This window comes from Octodon degus, unplaced genomic scaffold (genome assembly GCF_000260255.1).
Source record: "Octodon degus isolate 3935 unplaced genomic scaffold, OctDeg1.0 scaffold00121, whole genome shotgun sequence".
Lineage (NCBI taxonomy): Eukaryota > Metazoa > Chordata > Mammalia > Rodentia > Octodontidae > Octodon > Octodon degus.
The window spans coordinates 8,201,526-8,220,286 of record NW_004524697.1 but is presented as its reverse complement, the minus strand read 5'-3'; the positions used below and the strand labels follow the sequence as shown (position 1 = coordinate 8,220,286).

Here is an 18,761-nt window from a genome sequence, read left to right as displayed (position 1 = left end):
GGACATAAAAGAGTATTTTCACTAATGACCTGTGTGCCGGCCAAGGGATGCCTCAGCCTGAGAGGGAGCGAGTGCATTCCAGACCTGGGTCAGCAGCGGCTTTGGGGTAGAGAAGAGAACGCTGCTTATTCCACACCTCCTGCTGTGGTCAATTCTGAGCGCAAAGTAACCTCAACAGGAAATTGCAATGAAATACACACACCATGCACGGTCTCTATTACTGTGGGAATCCGGGAAGGCATGCAAGAGGGTGGAGAAGGAATCACAACGGATGAATGTAAACTCTTCACAGTGTTTCTTACAGCCTTTGACTTGAACACGAGGGCATCATTTACCACCACTATCTCACAAATGTTTTATTGTGTCCCGGGCATGCACACCACTTGGGGTAAAATGCAAATTACATTTTGCAGCCATTCTCAGACAGGGAGTACAACTTCAGTTTCACCTACTTTCCAACCAATGCACTGGGCTGCTTCTGGTATAAAATTAAACATTTCTGAATACATTTTTTAGTCCATGGTTGTGCTTTGTATTTCCTTTTCACTTCACAAATTTCAGTGTAGGAAAATTAAAAGAAAAAAATATCCACAAAGTAAGCTGAGGGCTAGGTCTTCAGGTCGATTCCTGGTCAAACTAACCTGGAAATCACTAACCTTTCTTCTCTCAAGTTTCTGCCTCCCTACACCAGGCCCTACAGATAAGGTTGTACGTCTGCTTCCTGCACAGGAAACCCAAATTAGGAACTGGCATTTCTATCGTCAAAAAGCAAATTAGAACAGTGGGGAATAGGGGGTAGGGTAGGGAAGACGCATTCTATGTCAAAAAGAATCTCGTTCTCAATAGGAGATAATCCAGCCTCTCCTTAGCAATCATTCATAAATTAATAATTTCTTAAATCATAATCCAAAGCATTTATCTATTACAAGAAAAGTTCAAGTTTAAAAAAGCAAATAAATTAGTTAACCCTTGTAAACAATTGTCCATTTTAGTTATACATCTTTAAAAAAAAAAAGATTTTTCTGTGTAGTATATCAGACAGTACAAGGCACACCTTACACATGGAATCCAGGGCGACAAAAGCCACACAGATCCCCCCGCCTTCTACTCGTTGGGACAGCTGTGCTAGGTGCTCCGGAGCCACATGGCACCCTCGGTCAGCTCCTGACCGCCTGCAAGTCCACAGATGGGCTCTTGCCATGACATCACTTTGTGCTATTTCGTCGTGTGACATGATTTGAAGCCTTCTCAGTGATATTCTTTTCAGATGTTCTCCACAAAGCTTCCTGGGAAGAGGCCAGTTTTCCCGTTACGTTGCAATGTGCCTTTGAACCAGCCGTCTTCTCGTTTTTTATGAACAAACACAATATCTCCTTCTTTCAGTTCAAGTTCTGCCTCACTCTGAGGAGGATAGGAAACCACAACCCTGTGCCTATAAAAGAGAGAGACCTTGGTTAAGGCAACTCTGAACAGTGACACAAATGGCGTAGTACTTAGTCTGCATGAGCCCTCAACATCAACAAAAGAGCAAGTGGGATGAATTTGTTTAGAAAGGTTCATAAAAATGCAAGATACACCTGTTCCCTCTGTAGTAGACATTAGGTATAACAGATTGGATGTGTGTACCAAACCACTACTGGCTCCTCTGAATGACCCAAGGGGTTTGTTTGCACGACCTTGTACAGGGAGAACCATTTATGTCCCCTTCCCATATTTGTATTTTCTCCATATACAGGAAAGGGCTGTTCCACTTCCCAGGAAAGGAACCATTTCTGTTCTGCCCCTTACTCTAAGAAGAGGGGAATTACTTGACTGGTGAGCCCAGGAGGAGGACCGAGTAGGTGGGATCAGGCCCCTAGGAGCTGCCTGCCTGGCCTCTATGCTGTAAGCATGCAAGGGTCAGAGATCAGGCCTTTCTTCAAGGCCTTTCTCCTGAATATTTACTCTGGCGAAAAATAAGGAAGTCAGTCTCTCTGTATCCCTTCTTTGCGGGTGTGACCAGAATGAGGCAGCAGTTCTGAGGAAGTTTTTGTGCTTTATAGAGCCAAATTGTCTGCTGGGAGGTTCCAAGGTCCAGACACGGAGGGGAGCCTCGGCATGGATGGAGTCCACCACTGTGAGTAATGAGGCTGATATGCTCGTGTCTGTGTGTTTCCTTTTGGCTCTCAACTCCGACATCAGTGGGAAAAGATGCAATTAACATTTCAATGCTGCAGCAGTCTGGCTGGTTTAATATTTCCTACCCTCTTGCCCCCTTGCCTCTTCCTCTGTGGAACTGTGGTCAGCAGCTAAGGAGGCCAAAGTGAAGTGACCTGCTTTAGGCTCCATATTCTTCTATCCTTCTCTTCTTTTCCTAGCATTATCACTCTCCTTTACACATTTCTTTCTTCTTCCCATCACATGGAGCTACCCAGTGTTTTCCCTCTGGATGGCCCCATGAGCCTCGCCTCTAGTGCTCTCACACTTGATAGTCTTCCCCCATGATGCATAGGCGTTAATTTGTATGACAAGTAAATATTATGAAGGTAACGACATGTGATTTTTGAAGCTAGCCATTAAAGGCATCGTTGCGTCCAATTCACTTCCTCCTGAATATTTATTCTGGGGGAAAAAATCAGCTGCCATGCTGTGAGGCTACTCAACATCCCCTGTGGAGGGAACTACAAGGTAAAGAACTGAGAATCTTCCCATAATCCCAGTATAACCATTCAACATCTTGGACATGGACCCTCCAGCACAGTCAAGTCAATTAGAACCTGGTTCTTTCCTCAACCTCTATCCCACAAATCCAGAACACCAAGGACTACAGCAAGGACCTCAGATTATTACATCAAGGCTAAATGACTACCATTACTCAGCTCTTTGGACACAGGGTCCAAAACACTCTCTAAGATCTGAAGCAAAAACATAACACAAAGGCTGGTTCATTATTTCCAAAATATACTCAGCAAATTCAGACATGAACATTTACAGACCACAAACTCTGAGTCTGTGAAGTGCAGAATAGGGCACCGAGAGAAGCCCAGGCCTGGGGGCTGACACAGTCTTCAGGTCACTAAGAGTAGCTTCTCTGGGGCCAGTTATCTTACCTCTCTCACTCTCCTTTTCTGTAGAATGGAAAGTACAGTGAGATAAGTATTTAATACACAGCGTAAGTGGTGATAAAAGCAAGGCCTTCAGTAGGATGACCCACACATCAACTGTCCCAAGTGCCAGCCAGCACCCACTGCGACCACACAGCTCAGGGAAGAGCAAGGAGGGGCCTGGTACTTCACACAGTGAAGTAGGGAGGAAGGGCCAGTCAGGGGCCGGGTCCCGGAGCCAGAAAATGAACTCAGAACCTACAGTCTCTTACCAACGAGACACATTTTTAGAATGGCATGGTTTTAGATTCCTTCTCTGTCACCTTTAAAGCCAAGACAATGTCATCACGGACTTCTCTGAAGGAAGTGGTCCAGATGAGATTTCTCAAGTCTTTTGCCAACACACCAAAAAAAAAAATCCGTGTAAAAAATAATGACACTGGTACCATTTGGGGCGAGTTAAAATTTAAGCAAAGCTTTACAATTCTGGAAAGAAGTCTACAAGTGACTTGAGTCACACTCAGAGCAGATCTCTCACGAGATACATTTCCAACTGCTGCTCCGCAAGCTGCCTTAAAGGTAGAAGCGAACAAAAAGGGTCTGAAAAACTTGAAATGAATTAGATTAATATTTGCATTTTTTGAACCAGTAACTGCTGTCAGGCTAAGAACATAATCTTCCTGCCAAGTTCCCAGTGGGAGCAAATTTTCATTGCTAAGTTATAAACCTGTGGGGGGCGGAATGAGAAACCATGTGCCTCATGGAAACTGTGACACAGTCTCGAGCTCTGAAGACTACCAGGTGCAGCAGCGACAGACTCCCCTCAGCAATCTCCCCGCTTGGGTCCTGGCCCGGAGCCTTGTGAGGGGGTTTACACAGCGATTCTAAGGCGGATGCACACAAGGCCAACAGTGGGCACAACAGGCCCAGTATCTCAGGCATTGAGCAGCTAGGCCCCGGCGAGTGTTCACAGACTGACAGACAGCCCTCAGGCACAGCTGTGGAGGGGCTTCCCACCTGCTGCCTGCCCTCTGCCTCCCCATTATGCTCCTCTTTATGGAACCCTCAGAAGCCAAAGACCTGTCCTCTTGACTTCCACAGTGCCTGCTAACCCACCTCCCAAGCCCCACCCATTCCTCTTTGTTGTCGTTGTCCTTGTCGTTATCACCATTCTGGTTGACAAGCTCATTATCATCCACCTCCTCCCTGCTTCAAGCTTCCCCTATCCCCAACCCATTCTACATAAAACGTGAATATTCATAGTCCAAGTAGCAGCTCTCTTTGTAGCTACTCATTACTGAAAACTCATTAACACCTCCCCAGTGCCAGGGAGAAAGGTTAATCCTCAGACTGGTTTGCAAAGTCCTCTAAGATCATCGATCCTTATGGCTAACACTACCATCACAATTGTGGCCATACCCAAAACTCCCTGTGCAGCCTTCACCTCTCCCACACCACCCTTGGGGGTAGGTAGGGGTTCCTTCCACTGGGAACCTGACGCTATCTCTGCCCATCCACACCCTATCAATCTCCCGAAGCATGCTCCAATCCTCCCCTGTGAGGTCTCTAGCCCCACAGCTGGAAGCAAGTTCATGGCCGACTACATCCCAAAGGCCTTCATGTGTATTTCTCGTGGCACTTAGCACAGTCTACACTGTATTATTACCATCTGTAACCTGGTCTCATTCTACCAGACCATAATCTGCTTAGGGGTGAGATGATGCTAAATTCACTGTAATTCTTATGAAGTATGCCAAATGATGAGAGGAAAGGGCTTAGTTGTATAGTAAAGCCATTTTTTAAAGGTAAACGTTCACTAAGAAGGATGAAATTCTGACACAAGTTACAATATGGAAGAGACCTGAGACATTAAGCTTTAATAAAATAAGCAACCCGCAAAAAAAACAAGCACTGTGGGACCCAGGATGGAGACCCACAGAGACAGCAAGGAGGATGGTGGTCTCATGGGGAGCAAGCAGGAGAAAGGGACAGTTATGGTTAGACAGTACAGACTTTCTGTTACGAGGATGAAAATTTTCTAGAGGTAAGCAGTGAATATACTCAATTCTGCTGCTCGCCACAGCTGAAACGATGAGTTTTATCTGTATCTACCACACTTAAATAAGTGAGTGAATGAATGAATGAAATGGAAATATTGGGGGGGGGAAGGGAAGAATGAAAGAAGGAAGTGAGGGAGGAAGGGAAGAAGGAAGGGAAGGAGGAAGAAAAGAAGGAAGGAAGGAAGGAAGGAAGGAAGGAAGGAAGGAAGGAAGGAAGGAAGGAAGGACGGATGGACAGACTGGCACTGGAGTTGCTGCAAAGCACTCCCTGAGCCCTTTGCACCAAGCATCACGGAGAAGACACTGAGTGTGAATGGTGGCTCAGATTCACCCCTAAGCGGCCCCGCCACTTCGTGGGAGCTCACTCAGTGTTTGGCAACCACTGCCCAGGCAGAAAGAGAGAAGCAAAGTCCTCCTGGCGTGTGAAGTACTCTGGCGACCTTTACCGCTGCTCCTGGCTCAGCTGCACTGGTTGGGTACTGGCAACCCTTCGCCAGTGTACATTTCTACTGCCTTTATTTTTTTGGCCTCTCAGGTATAACTCACTGCTTTCCATCTTTACCCTCCCCTGGCCCAGCCCAAACAGGCCTCTCTGAGCACTCTGCCCATCCCCCTGGTCTGGCTGTGTAGCTGTTCCGGCTTTCTGTCCATTACCACAGCAATCCAGTATCCAGCTAAGTATTCACTGGCAAAACCACTCTCGCCTGCTTCGTCACGTGCTCAAAGCCCGCGTAAATTATGCCCATGGCTTCACTCAGGGGGTTCACTGTCACTGGCTCAAAGAAATTAATCACGCTGGTTACGCCCTATTGCCTTTCTCTAAATCTATCTCTATCCAATTGGTATGTTTCCAAGTGTCCTAGCTTAATTCTGATAAAAGATCAGAAGTTCTTTTCCAATTTGGGAGATGGACTTATATAGGTATGCACTTCTCAGTTTAATCCTTATATTTAAAAAGTACACATAGATAAGGTGATTTACTATGTCTCCCTAAGCTCTTTCCATACACAAGCAAACATACATTTATTTGCCACCCTTCCTGAAATTTTTAAAATTTCTCTTTGCACTTTCCTATTTTCTCAATCCCTCTAAAGTAAACCCTAAAATATTTGCTCTGTTATTTCTGCTATCATCAATTATACATTTTCTGCCCCCAGGATACAGTACTATTTCTTGCTTGTTTTTTGTTTGTTTTTTTTTTCCCAGTCCCTCTAACAAACACAAAGGAATCCTTTTGTCCCTCAGAGAATTCTCTCAGCTGACACCGGGACCTGTCAACACACTTCAGGGCTCATCCTTCCTTATTATGAGATTGTTTACATCTGACATCCTGTGAATGCCTCTTGCCTCTGACAGCCTGCTGCCCCAGTCACTGCCTTTCAGTCATTTTTCTTCTTTTACCTTTAGATTTGAGAGGAGGTTTTATGCTTGTTCTCATTACAGTCTACAGATAAATCTCATCCCATATTGTCTCAATATTATCCAGTGAAAAAATTACTATGAAATTCTGTCTGGAACACTGCTACCAAAAGAACCCTGCATTTTATCAAGGCAAGAGTTGCTGATGTCTACACTGTAAATCAAGGAATCACAAGATCTCCAAAAGCTTTCTGAACCATCCTGCTGTGAAAGTTCATCTTTCCCTCCTTTATTTAAGGCAATCAGTACTTTTTACTATGTTGGAATTTTTTAAATATGCAAACAGGTAATCCCTAAATTATACACTTGGTAGCTTCCTATTAGCCACAAGTTTCATTCCCAGTGGATAGTAGAATGTTTTCCTGCACTAGCTTCCTGTTGTGTTCCAGTCAGGCAGACTTCAGAGTCCAAGTTAAGTAAATATTATTCTCCCATTGTATGAAGCAAAAGGCTGTGCAGATTTGGTTGGGCTATTGTATTTAATATTCTACTGAACACATGGATTATAAAAATATAAACGTGGGTAAAAACTTTTCCAAAGGCCCCCTTCCCACTCCTAAAAATTGAAATTGTTATATAAAAACCCTACCAGAGGATTGCAGAGTGCCTGGGCCCATCTGTCCCCTCATTAAATCCTCCAAATCTCCAACGTGAATTGCGTCCCTTGCTCCCTGCACCGCCATCACCTGTCTGCCTGGGTGATTTCTTCTTTTCAGATACGCTGAACAGCAGGAGGCTGCTATTGGAAACAGCCACTCTTAAGACGAAAGGGCTGGAATGCAAACCACAGAGCCGGGGACATCTGGCCACCGAAAAGGAATGTGTAATGGGGGAGGGCGGGGCGGGGCCCCAGTCGGGGCCCAGGGAGATCTGGGCAGAGTGAACTGTCTACGGCAGCAGTCACACAAATACCACAAATGACAGGGAAAGGAGACGAGAGCCCTCGGGCATGGGGGCGGGGGCGTGGCACTGCAGATCAATGCTCAGAGCGGGAGGGAGAGCCTTTCCGACCACAGACAGTACACAGGCCCCTGGACTAGCTCCAGGGACAAGAGGCGCTATCCCTGGAAAGCGACAGAATGCTGCAGGGAAAAAGGCTGGCTCGGAGAATAAAACATTAAGTGGAATCACGACACAGTTTCAAAGCTTTCCAAAGAGCATAATAGATGAGAGAATGATAGAACAGTTCCTTTAGGAGGAAGGAAACACTTTTTAGTGTAATGTCTCATTCCAGAACTAGTTTCATAAGGATCAGAACTACAGAAAATTGCTTTATCTCACTGTAAAAACAAAAAAAAAATTGTGTACTTATCCTTAATGCACATATGCTGTTTAAAGTTCATTGTTTTCTTTTTTTTTAACAGTTTATTTTTTAGGTTAAAAGAAAAGTGCCACAAAACCATGGGAAAGTCTTAGATTTTGGTGAATACAAGTATCTCTATCTGAAATTCAAAGGTAAGATGAATTTAAGTTATTTAAAAGTGTAACGGTCAGTAGTGAGATTTCAAATCTGCAATACAGAAAATGCCGTGAAATAGAAATTTATTTATGAAATACAGATATAGAGGGAGGGAAGCTTTCAGAAACAATGAAACAGAGGTACATGTTTGTGCTGTTTGCTAGCTTTGACGGTGTGATAGTTTCGATGGTGTCACAGCAGAGAAACAGGCAGAAGGATAAAGGGAAAGGGGGGGCCGGGCCGGGGAGTTAGCTCAGTAGAATAAGTGCTTGCCTGGCAAGCACAAGGGCATGAGTTCAAACCCTGGTTCTGCAAATAAATAAATAAATAAAACAAAGGGAAAGAGGCTTCAGTATCTTGGAGGACACAGAGAAAATTTGGGAAGATAACGAATTGTCTGGATTGGAACAAAGGGAGGCTGAGGATTTTAGGGCCTTTTGCCAGGGGTGGGGGCCTGGGAGATGGCTCAGTGGAATAAGTGCTTCCCTGGCAAGCGCAAGGGCCTGAGTTCAATCCCTGGTTCTGCCAAAAAATAAAAAACACTAAGGGGGATGTTTAGATACACCTGAGGAGCTGATTGGGGCCTTCCCTGTGGTGGCTGGAAAGGTGAAAGGAAATGAGTTGGAGGTGGTCTCTGGGAAGATAAGCTGTTGTTTTAAGGGCTTCAGCCATATTGGATGACCACCATAATAGTTCAGCAATTCATACGAGGGCCAGAACCTATCACTGTTATGTGGGAACAATACAGTACAGTACACTGTTTTTAGTATACTCCGTGGAGTTTCTGCAGCAACGCGTAGTACTTCATTTTCATTTTCTAGGATCCTAGCAGACACTGGGCTTACAAAGCACATTTCCTTTCCTATCACTCCTGGACCACACAGAACTCCACCCATCTGTAGTCATTATTCCAGGCCAGAAGCACGGCCACAGGGCTCATTATCCTGAGTGTCACCGAGCCTAGCCCTGGATCAGGATCCGAGTCAGAACTGAGCCGGAGGACTCAGCGATGCTTCCCAGGCAGGAGGAGGAAGAACAATCTCCCTGGGCTGCAGAAGCCTCCAGGTGCTTTATCACCAGTGAGTAATGGTGCAAGCTTGCGACAAAAGCAAAGGATGGGCCTGGGGGAGGGCGGCAGGCTGAGATGGAACATAAGAAAGCGGGAAATAAGAACGTGTTGCCAGTGACCGACAGTTCATCTGGGCGGCGCTCTGCGGTGTTTGGAGAAAGAAAATAAAGGAAAAGAAGGCTGCGTGGAGCTCTAACCTGGAAGGCTTGGAAGGGAAATAGAGCGCACTGACTAAAGGCAGTTGGCGCTTGCTTGTTAGTACAACTCGGCTAGGAAGAACCCAGGAGGAAGCAGAAACACATCGTACAGCAGAAGCCACGATCTGCTACGCCTTTCCTAGTTTTCTCCTGGGGCCAGGGAGATGGCTCAGTAGAATAAGCGCTTCCGCAGAAGGGCCTGAGTTCAATCCCCAGTTCCACAAAAAAAAAAAAAAAAAAAAAAAAACAACAACAGCAACAACAACAACAACAACAAAAAATACACCTTGAGATCCAGTTTTCTCCTGGAATCGTGCTGACCTCACCTTTCGCACACCACAGGCCGAGACTCATTGAGGACAGGACCGAGCGAGGAGCACGCCTGCCGAGGAGGGGGCGCGATGGGCACCGCGGAGTCCAGGGAGCTGGTCTTCCTGTGGAAAGCTTCCTGGGCCAGCGCGGCCCCTGCAGCCGCGGGGACAGGGCCCTCCGCGTCCAGGGGGCAGGAGCCGGCCCTGCCGTGGGCGCCCCCTAGCGGCAGCTCGGGACCCACCGCGCCCTGCAGAGGCAGCTCGCTGCCCCCCAGCTCCACTTCCGAGGTGGGGGATGCTGGAGGTGACACTCGGGGCTTCCGTTTGGTAGAGGCACCAGAAAGCAATTTCAACAAACCTTTTCTTTCTTTCTAGAAGAAAAGAAATAAGCACATTAGTTGGAGGTGGACAAGTATTACTGCTGTTGTGACCCATAGGTCGCGACAGTTTAGAAATGATTTCTGGTCACGTTCGGTTATGCACAGTCGGGCTACTACTGTGGCCTGGTGTGGACCCAAAAGGCTGCTTGCTGCTCCCACTTTTCCACCCGCACGTCTAGACTGGGACAAGCCACTGCTCATTGCTTTTTTCTGCTGTAGTACTAAGATAAGCAGATTTTTTAAAAAAAGAAATTTTAATTTATTTGGTAAAGGGTCGCACTACGCAGCTCAGACTCATAATGATCCTCCTGTTTCCAGCTTTCCCAGCGCTGGGATTACAGGCGTGCACCACCACACTGGGTCTCAGTGACAGGCTCAGCGCACTCAGGGGTGGGGCCAGGGATCGAATCCCATCCCTGCGCTTGCCTAAGCAGGCACATAGTCTGCTGAGCTCTCTCGCTCGCCCAGATGAGCAGATTTTTTTTTTAAAAGGATGGGACACAAAAACTCACCAGTTCACTACTTTACATTTCTGCTTGATAAAAGCTCAAGTAGATATTTCACAATAAAATGAAAATTTCAATGTGTGGACTGAATTGCCTAAAATCCTGCTGTCATGTCTCTAGCTGCCAGGAGAGAGCTGTGTGCTAATCAAAGGTGAGCCTAACAGCACTTCACAGCCACTGAGTCTTACCACTTACAAGAATAGCCTACCTCTCGCATGCCACCAGCTTGATTAAATTTAACCAGCCAACAATTAAATATTATATAAGTACATCCTTTAATAGAAACTCCAAAACAATGCCACAAAGTTCAAGGAAAGCATCAGTAAACTAATACTTTTATGTCTCTTTCTGTAAGCGAATGCCACCCAGTTTTTCTCTGCAGCCTCATTCCCTGGAGGGCATCTTGTGCATTCCTCACTTCCCACACTCTAATTGCCAGTGCTCATTCTGATCACCAAGTCTGACATCATCATTTGAAAATCACCACCTTAAATTGCTCTCCTATGATGTCTACCATAATACCAGGTCCCCTGAATGGAAACTGCTTGAAAATAGAGCATTTCATCAAGAACGACTTCTTTAGAAAATTCCACAGCAAATTGGAATTATTAAGATCCACTAAAAGAGACATAAATTATCAGGAGATAAAACACAGGACTGTTTTTCTTGGGAACACGATTTAGTTCAGACTCAGTAAAATCCCTGGGGGGAAATTAATCTGAAGCCACGATAACAAAGCCCCATTAGAGACAGAATGGCAGGAAAGAAAGATAAAAGCAACCATTACCAGACTATGAGGGTGCACCCCCGGAAGTGGCACCACAGTCCCCACTTGCTTCACGCTGCTCTAGGGATGTGCCATCCCAGGGGAAGAGGGGTGCCAGAAGGCTCGGCAGTGAGGGCTAAGGGCACCTTGGCACCAGCTTGACCAGCAGAGCCAGTGGATCCCTCACTCGTCCCCTTCTGGGCCGAGGGGACTCTTCTCCAGTTCTCTTGAAGGGCTGGCAGCAGCTCATCTTACTGGCTTTTGCTTCACTCATTCGGTGCCACAGTTTAAGGGGCTACCACATGCATTCCACTAAATGACCCCACAAACCTGGAGCACCTGCTTGTGCACCGTGACTTTATCTCATCTACCTCTGTGCCCAGGATGGAGCCTGGCACTTTTAAAGCTGAGAGGCCAGGGAAAGAACAGAAGAAGATGAGGTCAATGGAAAAATGAGCAAATAACTAGCTAGTGTTAATGCTAGAGCTAAGAAGACAAAACAGGACGTTTTGGGTTTCCCAAATCTAGAGGAAATAAAGCCAATGATTGAAGAAGTGGTCTCAGTAAATAAATAACTGCCAAAGCTAGGAGTCTGAGGTTGGAAGACTTAAGAAATGAGCCAGGAGAGAATAATATTTGACAGCTTACACTTTAGGGCAGCACCTGCCATGATGTCAGAAAGCCCACTCTAATCTGCGGACCCTCGTGGGTCTCCTGAGAACATCTAGTCCGTTGATAAATTACAATTCAGCAAGCCTCAGCTAAAGATGTTGCTTAAAAGCTAAATACTGGATGAATATCAGATAACTGAATTAGCCTCTAAAATGATTAGGAAAAAAGATGACTTTGTTCATTGAAAATGATCAAACACATTAAATCCAGCTTGCTCCCACGACTTCTAAGGGATGCGTTATCATCATCAACTGAGGCCAAGTACCGACAGAGCAGAAGGCGGCGATCAGGTACGGTGGCAGGGTGCAGGGTACCGGGCGGGGGTGCCAACACAGGAGAGACGCTGTCCTTATTCAAGGAGCTGTGCGGCTAATATCACATTCTGGTGTTTTCTCTACTAGCAGAAGAATGTGCCACTCGAGAGGGATCATTTTGCAAATGCCAACACATCATCTAAGGGCACCTTTGCTTTTTTCAAAAGGCAACATCAGAAATGAAAACCGTGGATGCATTACTACAGACCCTTCAGTAGAGTGGTACTTTAAGTGTTGCGTTAGCACACATAAAAGGGGGGCATTCTTTTGACATAAATCTTCATAACTTATCACCTGTAGGTTTTCCAAGAAATTATTCCCAGAGGAAATGATGTCCTTAGAATTAGAATTCTCTTTTCAGAACGTCTGATGATTTAAAACAGTATTATATAATAAAAGAATTCTCTGGGTCAGAAAATAATCATCAGAGTTCATTTTTATAAAAATAATTGTTGAGCATGAATTTAATTTGCTTTCTATTACTCATATAATAGGAAATGAACACAATATACAAAACATCAACTCCAGGCTCTTTCCCCAGCAAAAAGAATCTGACTGACAATAATCTTATCCATTAAGACTTCTTTTTCTTTCTGCTCTCGTATTTAGGCAGAAGCTAGCAGAAGTCTTCCTGGGCCACAGACCATCAGTTCTATATAGTCAGGCTCCAACTGATACTCACAGTTACTCAGTGTTCTTAAGTGAGGAATCTCAAAAAATGAACTCATGTGATTGTTTCATAGAATCACTCATACTTTGAACAAATATTTATAAAATGTCTAACACGAAGCAGATAATGTGCTTGGTTCTGGAACTATAACAGCATATAAGACAGTGAGCAGCTAAAAACTCTAGTGGAGACTCAAACATGGCTAGAAAATAGGCTCTGGCCAAAGCAGAAAGCAGGGGAGTGGACAGACATGGCCCGGGGCACTGTCCGAGACACGGGAGGCCTGGGAGGATTCTCCAAGGGGGGACAGAGGAATGATGGGTTACAGGAGATCCTACAGATGATGAAAATGCCACCAAGTCCAGGAATCTTTACTGCTTTTAGGATTTCCATATTTATTCCTGACAGCAACCCAATGAGACAGGAACTAGTTCTTCTTCTCACTGCCCGAGGTCTCTGCACCTGCCTAAAGCCTCCACGTTGGCAAGGAGTGGCAGCTTGAAGCCCACACTTCTCCATGGTGCAGTGATGGCAAACATACCAACTACCGACCCAGCTCAGAGGCTGCACTCGGGCACCTCCGCGGGCAGAGCTGCATGGCCTACACTGGGCTGGACCGTGGTCAGGGCAGTGACTGGGCCACCCCCCAGGGAGGGTGGGCTGCTCCTAAGAGGCTTAAATGGCAGCCTATGATGATCTATTGTGGACAGCAAAATAAGAGAGGAAGGAAAGTCATTTGAGCAAAGAAAATAATGAAAAGTGATGTCAGAGAAAGGGCTCTGAATAGAAGACAATGAACATTTAAAAATCAGAGAGGACTCTGCTTACTAAGATCAAGAATAGCAGGAAGGGTCTGCAAAGACAAGCTGACTGACGGAAGGAAAGCTGTGGTTGGCCCCTTAAGGGAAAGAGTCATTAGGAATTTAGGGGTGGGGAATCTGAGGCACTAAATGTTAACTTTTTGTCCGGTTTTAAAGAAAAGTCTGGATGAAGCTGTTACACAGATGATTTTGGAAGCAATCTAGGACCTCAAGAAGGCAGACTAAAAACAACAGGAAGGGCCAGGATTTCAAACAAGAAATAATGGAGATGATGTTTGAAAATGCGAAGAGCTAAATGCCGGTACTACAGAGTACAGACACCCAAGTGAACTAGACACTTTCACTCCTGGACAGAAATGCAGCTGCCAAGTATCCCTGGGACCCTTCGAGATAGGACCTCCAGGTAAAATACTGTACAAAAGGAGGAGCTCTGCTCAGAGAAGAGCTCCAACAGTCCTGTGACAGGGGGCCCGGGCAGATAGCTCAGTAGAATAAGCACTTGCCTGGCAAGCGCAAGGTTCTGAGTTCAATCTCTGGTACCACAAAAAAAAAAAAAAAAAAAAAAAGAATCCTGTGACAAATGGTTGCTTCCTGGGAAAGCGAGTGGCAGCCACTACAGGGCATCTGGGGACAAGAAGAAGGGGGCAGCAGTAGGCAGGCTGCATTTGGTGGGCAAACCTCTGTCTGGTAGGTTCAAGTACAAGACGATGACTACACATGGACAAGGGAAGACAGAAATCATGAGGACTTCATATCATTAAATACCTAGATATTTGTAGGAAGTCTCAGTTAAAACTGGAATCTTGAATACATTTTCCTTGTGACCTGCTGACTGGAAGAAAGATAAGCAAAGTGCAACTTTGGGTCCAATTCTGGCCAGCTGGGGAGAGGAGGAGGCAAGGCCGGGGCTGGATGCATTTGGCTAGAGAGGCAGGAAACCTAGCACGAAAGGAACCCAGAAGGCTGGGGATCGAGCTGAATCCTAAAGTTTAAAAGGACTGATTTTAAAAGTTCAAAGAAAACGTATGCACACCACATTTCAAGAGACATAAGAAGGCTCTCAACAATGAAGTTCTACCCGCACAACGGAAAAGCATTTCTGCAGACGAAGACATAGCTGTGTCCAAAAACACTCATATGATTCCCAAGGGAGCAGCTTAATGGGCCTAAATTTTTAAAGGGCATTACAAAAGATCACGAGAAGGGCCCGTAATGAAGAATACCACGTGGTTCATAGCAATTCAAGAAACTAAAGATCAGAATGAGCTTAAACTTGCCAACATACTAAAGACCGAAAGAAAGAAAGAAAGAAAGAAAGAAAGAAAGAAAGAAAGAAAGAAAGGAAGGAAGGAAGGAAGGAAGGAAGGAAGGAAGGAAGGAAGGAAGGAAGGAAGGAAGATAGATTAGTTTAAAGGGCTATTTTAAAGTGATGTTGAAATAAAAGAAGAAGACACAGACTTGCTGGGCAAGACGTGGAGTGGCTCTCAGATGGGCAGGTATCTGAGAGGAGAGGGAAGGATAATCTTCATACCAAAAAGGAACAAACCTTCATGAAAGGTCAACGGGTAAAGGGAATGAGATTTAGAGATCAAATGAATACTCTTGACAAATTGAGTTCATCTCGGCATACAGGGGGAAAATTAACAACTGAAATGCAACCAATCTTCAAGAGGTTCTGGTGAATCTGGAATCAAGGTCAACTACTGGGCAAAGATGTGTACGTATGGGTCCATCTTTCAAAGGGAAGGTGACAAGGACCTCTGCACACCATGTGGGACTTCCTAGCACAGTGTTAAGTGGCAGATGTATGGGCTGGCGAGATAACTCAGCGGACTAAGCACCTGCTTAGGCAAAGGCAGGGACTGGGGCTTGATACCCAACACCACATGCTGTGCCAGCCATGCCCCCTGGCACACCGAGCTGGGCCACCTAGACCAGGTGTGGTGGCGCATACCTGTAATCCCAGTGCTGGGGAGGCTGAAAATAGGAGGATCACTATGAGTCCATGCTGTGTAGTAAGACCCTGTACCAAATACCTTTAAAACAAAACAAAACAACTTAAATGGCCAATGTATGAGCACTTAGGAAATCTGGAGACCCCTCCCCAAGATGCTTATTACCAATACATAATGGCAAAGGATGATGGGTCAGCTGCTCAGACGGATAATGTGAGGCACGTAGATACCACTGTGGGGGGTCTCACAAGTTTCTCCCTGACACCCTTATAGATATGACAGAGAAATGTAGACTGAATGACATTCCAGTCAAGAGGATTTGTTATTCCTGAAGTGATGATAATCATGGAATTACTGAATTAATATCAAGCAGAAGTCTTATTTATTAGACTTGGAACATTAAACATGGTAGTAAATTTAACAAGGGAAAACTTTAAATCTGTGACATATAGAGTAGGCAAAAACAACTTCAAGAGTATACTGTACTCAGATAAAGGATTACAGAAGGGGATACATCTGAAAGTTGCTCAGTCCAGACAGAAAAGAGATGAGCATTGTCCCGAAAAGAGCCACAGGGGAAGAAGAACAAGTGTGTGTTACAGCTGTCTAACAGTGGCCAGGGGCCACAGTGCTAGGGCACCTGCAGTCACTGGAATGTCTGAGCAGAACCCAGTGGTCCTTTGTTAGAGACGGCTACTAAAGGGGTGACACTGAAGGTCCTATACTAGATGTTGCTGTAACATACTACCACAAGTTTTGTGGTTGAAATCAGGCCCTGAAATTGAGGTGTAGGCAGAGTCGTGCTCCTTAGAATCCCTTTCCCTGTTCTTTCCAGAGGCCACCTGCACTCCTTGGCTTGCGCCCTCCCTCACGTAGCTCCTACCTCTGCATCCCCACCAGGTGTCCTTCCTGCACCCTGGCCCTCCTGCCTGGCCTGCAGGAAGAGCTATTTTACTCAGTACTGGGCCCATGCAGCTAAACATAATGTCCTCATCTCAGGACTCAATTCAATCACATATGCAAAGTCCTTTTTGCCACCAAGGAAATATATTCAGAAGTTCCGGGGACCAGAAGGTGACCACCTTTGCAGAGCCACTGTTCTGTCTGCCACAGGTACTTTTCAAGCCTCAGAGAGCAGCGAATTCCCTACTGGGAGCTCTGGGAGGCAGTGGCTGTAGAGCCCTGCTTGCATCAGTGACCTCAGCCCTGAAACACATTAGGTCCAGGCCTTAATATTTATTTAATAATTTTTAAAGATATTAATAAAGCTGGACATCTCAGCTTTAGCATAAGGTTAATATAGTTAATTATAAACACTCAACAGATACCAATCTTTTTCAAAAACTCTTCTGTTAAATGTTAACTAAATATTAACTTTTTAGTAGGCTATAAAGTTTATTTCCTTATGAACTCTTATTTATGGGTTGAGCTAACCATTTAAATAAGGCAACATATATTACCACTAGCCAGGTGGCTAAGAGTTTATGATTACCCAGAGCTCCTCAACATTGGCCCAGAGCTTTAGAGGAAACGCATGAAATTCTGAGTAGAAACTCATGACTGTGGCATAACTATCCAGACCCTATGTTATTTCTTCTCTTCTCTGTTAATATTTAAACATTATTTCTCCTTCCTCCAATCGGATGTCTCCAAACCCAGTTATAGTTGAGTCTTTCAAACAAAACTTTATTTATTCATGTTTCTGAAATTCAGCTTCAAATAATAGATTTCCAAAAATGCTATATAGACTTAGAAAATAATTTTCCCCTATATTTCACGTTGCATCTCTCAAGGAAACATGGTGCTTATGGTTAGCTGTACTGCAGATAGACATAAACCCATAAATAACATTTTTTATCAACAGTTTCAATGCCCTCATATATTTGATTTTTAAAAAGCAGAATTGTTACCAAGACCAAAAGAAAAAATGGAGGACAACATAATAAGTAACAAAAGGGGAAGGGAAATTCCTTGAGTCTGGGAGCTGCAGGAGGAGGTCTGACTAAGTCTTACTCAGCGTGGTCTGCCTCGCTTCCCAGAGAGCCTGGCAGCTGGCGGGTGTGACAGCACAGGGGAGGAGGATCTAGGTAGGAGGATGGTGCCGCAGGAGCTTTCTCTCCACCCTACTCCCAGCACCTGCTGGGGTGACTTGCACCCAAACGACTGTGGAACAATGAGTCCATTCATCAGCTAGAGACGGCAGGACATTACCTAAGCAGAGCAACAGGAAGTGGGTCTTACCTTACTGTCCTTGTCTGGTTTGCTTCCTGCACTGCTCCCACAGGCTGATGACACACTGTCGGGAGATGTGGGGAGACCGGTCACCATCCGAGCACTGGGCTCGCTCTCCAGAGAGGCAGCGGCGATGCTCGTGGAGGTCAGAGAAGCAGCGGGCGCACAGGCCAGGGCGGCACTGGCTCGACTGATACTGACAGCAGCGACGTGGGCAGCAGAGCCTGCCACTGGCGGCAGAGGCTGAGGGGAGGCCAGCGAGTGGTGAGGCAGCCCCACGGATGCGGGGCCGAGGCAGGCGGCGTTCTGCACCTGGATGGGTGTCACTGCTGCCGTAGGGCGTTCTTGGTTATGTGCCGCAACTGGTGGACAATAGGAAGGAACACAGCAAAGCAAACGTGTTACTAAATACTGCTCACTAGAAAGAACATGTCATGTCACTATATCAGAATGTAATGCAGGGTTCTGAGCACCATTTTTTATAACCAAAAACGGATGTATAGTGGTTTAAATCCCTAGAAACTATCTTCCTTCTAAGACAGCCTTCCGATTTCTTAGAGCATCTTGAAGCGGAGAACTTTTACTCACAGAGAACATCTTCCCCCAGCATTAGAGACGAGTCCACTTCTGAGGGCATCAAACAATATCAGCCTCAAATCTTTTTCTTTAAATCCACTATTTAAAAAACTTTTTTAAAAAAACAAGTTCATATCTTGCCATGTTTCCAAGGCTGGTCTCAAACTTAGGATTCTCCTGCCTCAGTTTCTTGAGTAGCTAGAATTTTAGGTGCATGCCACTATACCTAACTCATTACTATTATTATTTTTTTATCAAATCGCTAGGACAG

General features: G+C 45.4%; 1 protein-coding gene across 2 annotated transcripts in view; it reads right to left on the bottom strand.

Moving 5' to 3' along the window:
* Positions 1 to 545: 545 nt before the first annotated feature.
* Sh3rf1 (SH3 domain containing ring finger 1) overlaps positions 546 to 18,761 on the bottom strand; it is a 163,218-nt gene continuing 145,002 nt past the window's right edge. Inside the window, exons 9-11 of one of the 2 annotated variants that reach the window (XM_004640243.2) lie at positions 17,924 to 18,276; positions 9,614 to 9,969; positions 546 to 1,432 (exon numbers count right to left, since the gene is read on the bottom strand). In XM_004640243.2, the coding sequence (XP_004640300.1) occupies positions 1,264 to 1,432; positions 9,614 to 9,969; positions 17,924 to 18,276 (878 nt within the window). In that variant the 3' untranslated portion in view covers positions 546 to 1,263. Of the gene's footprint in view, positions 1,433 to 9,613; positions 9,970 to 17,923; positions 18,277 to 18,761 lie in introns of those variants that run through there. The other variant, XM_023700099.1, reaches the window with a different exon arrangement.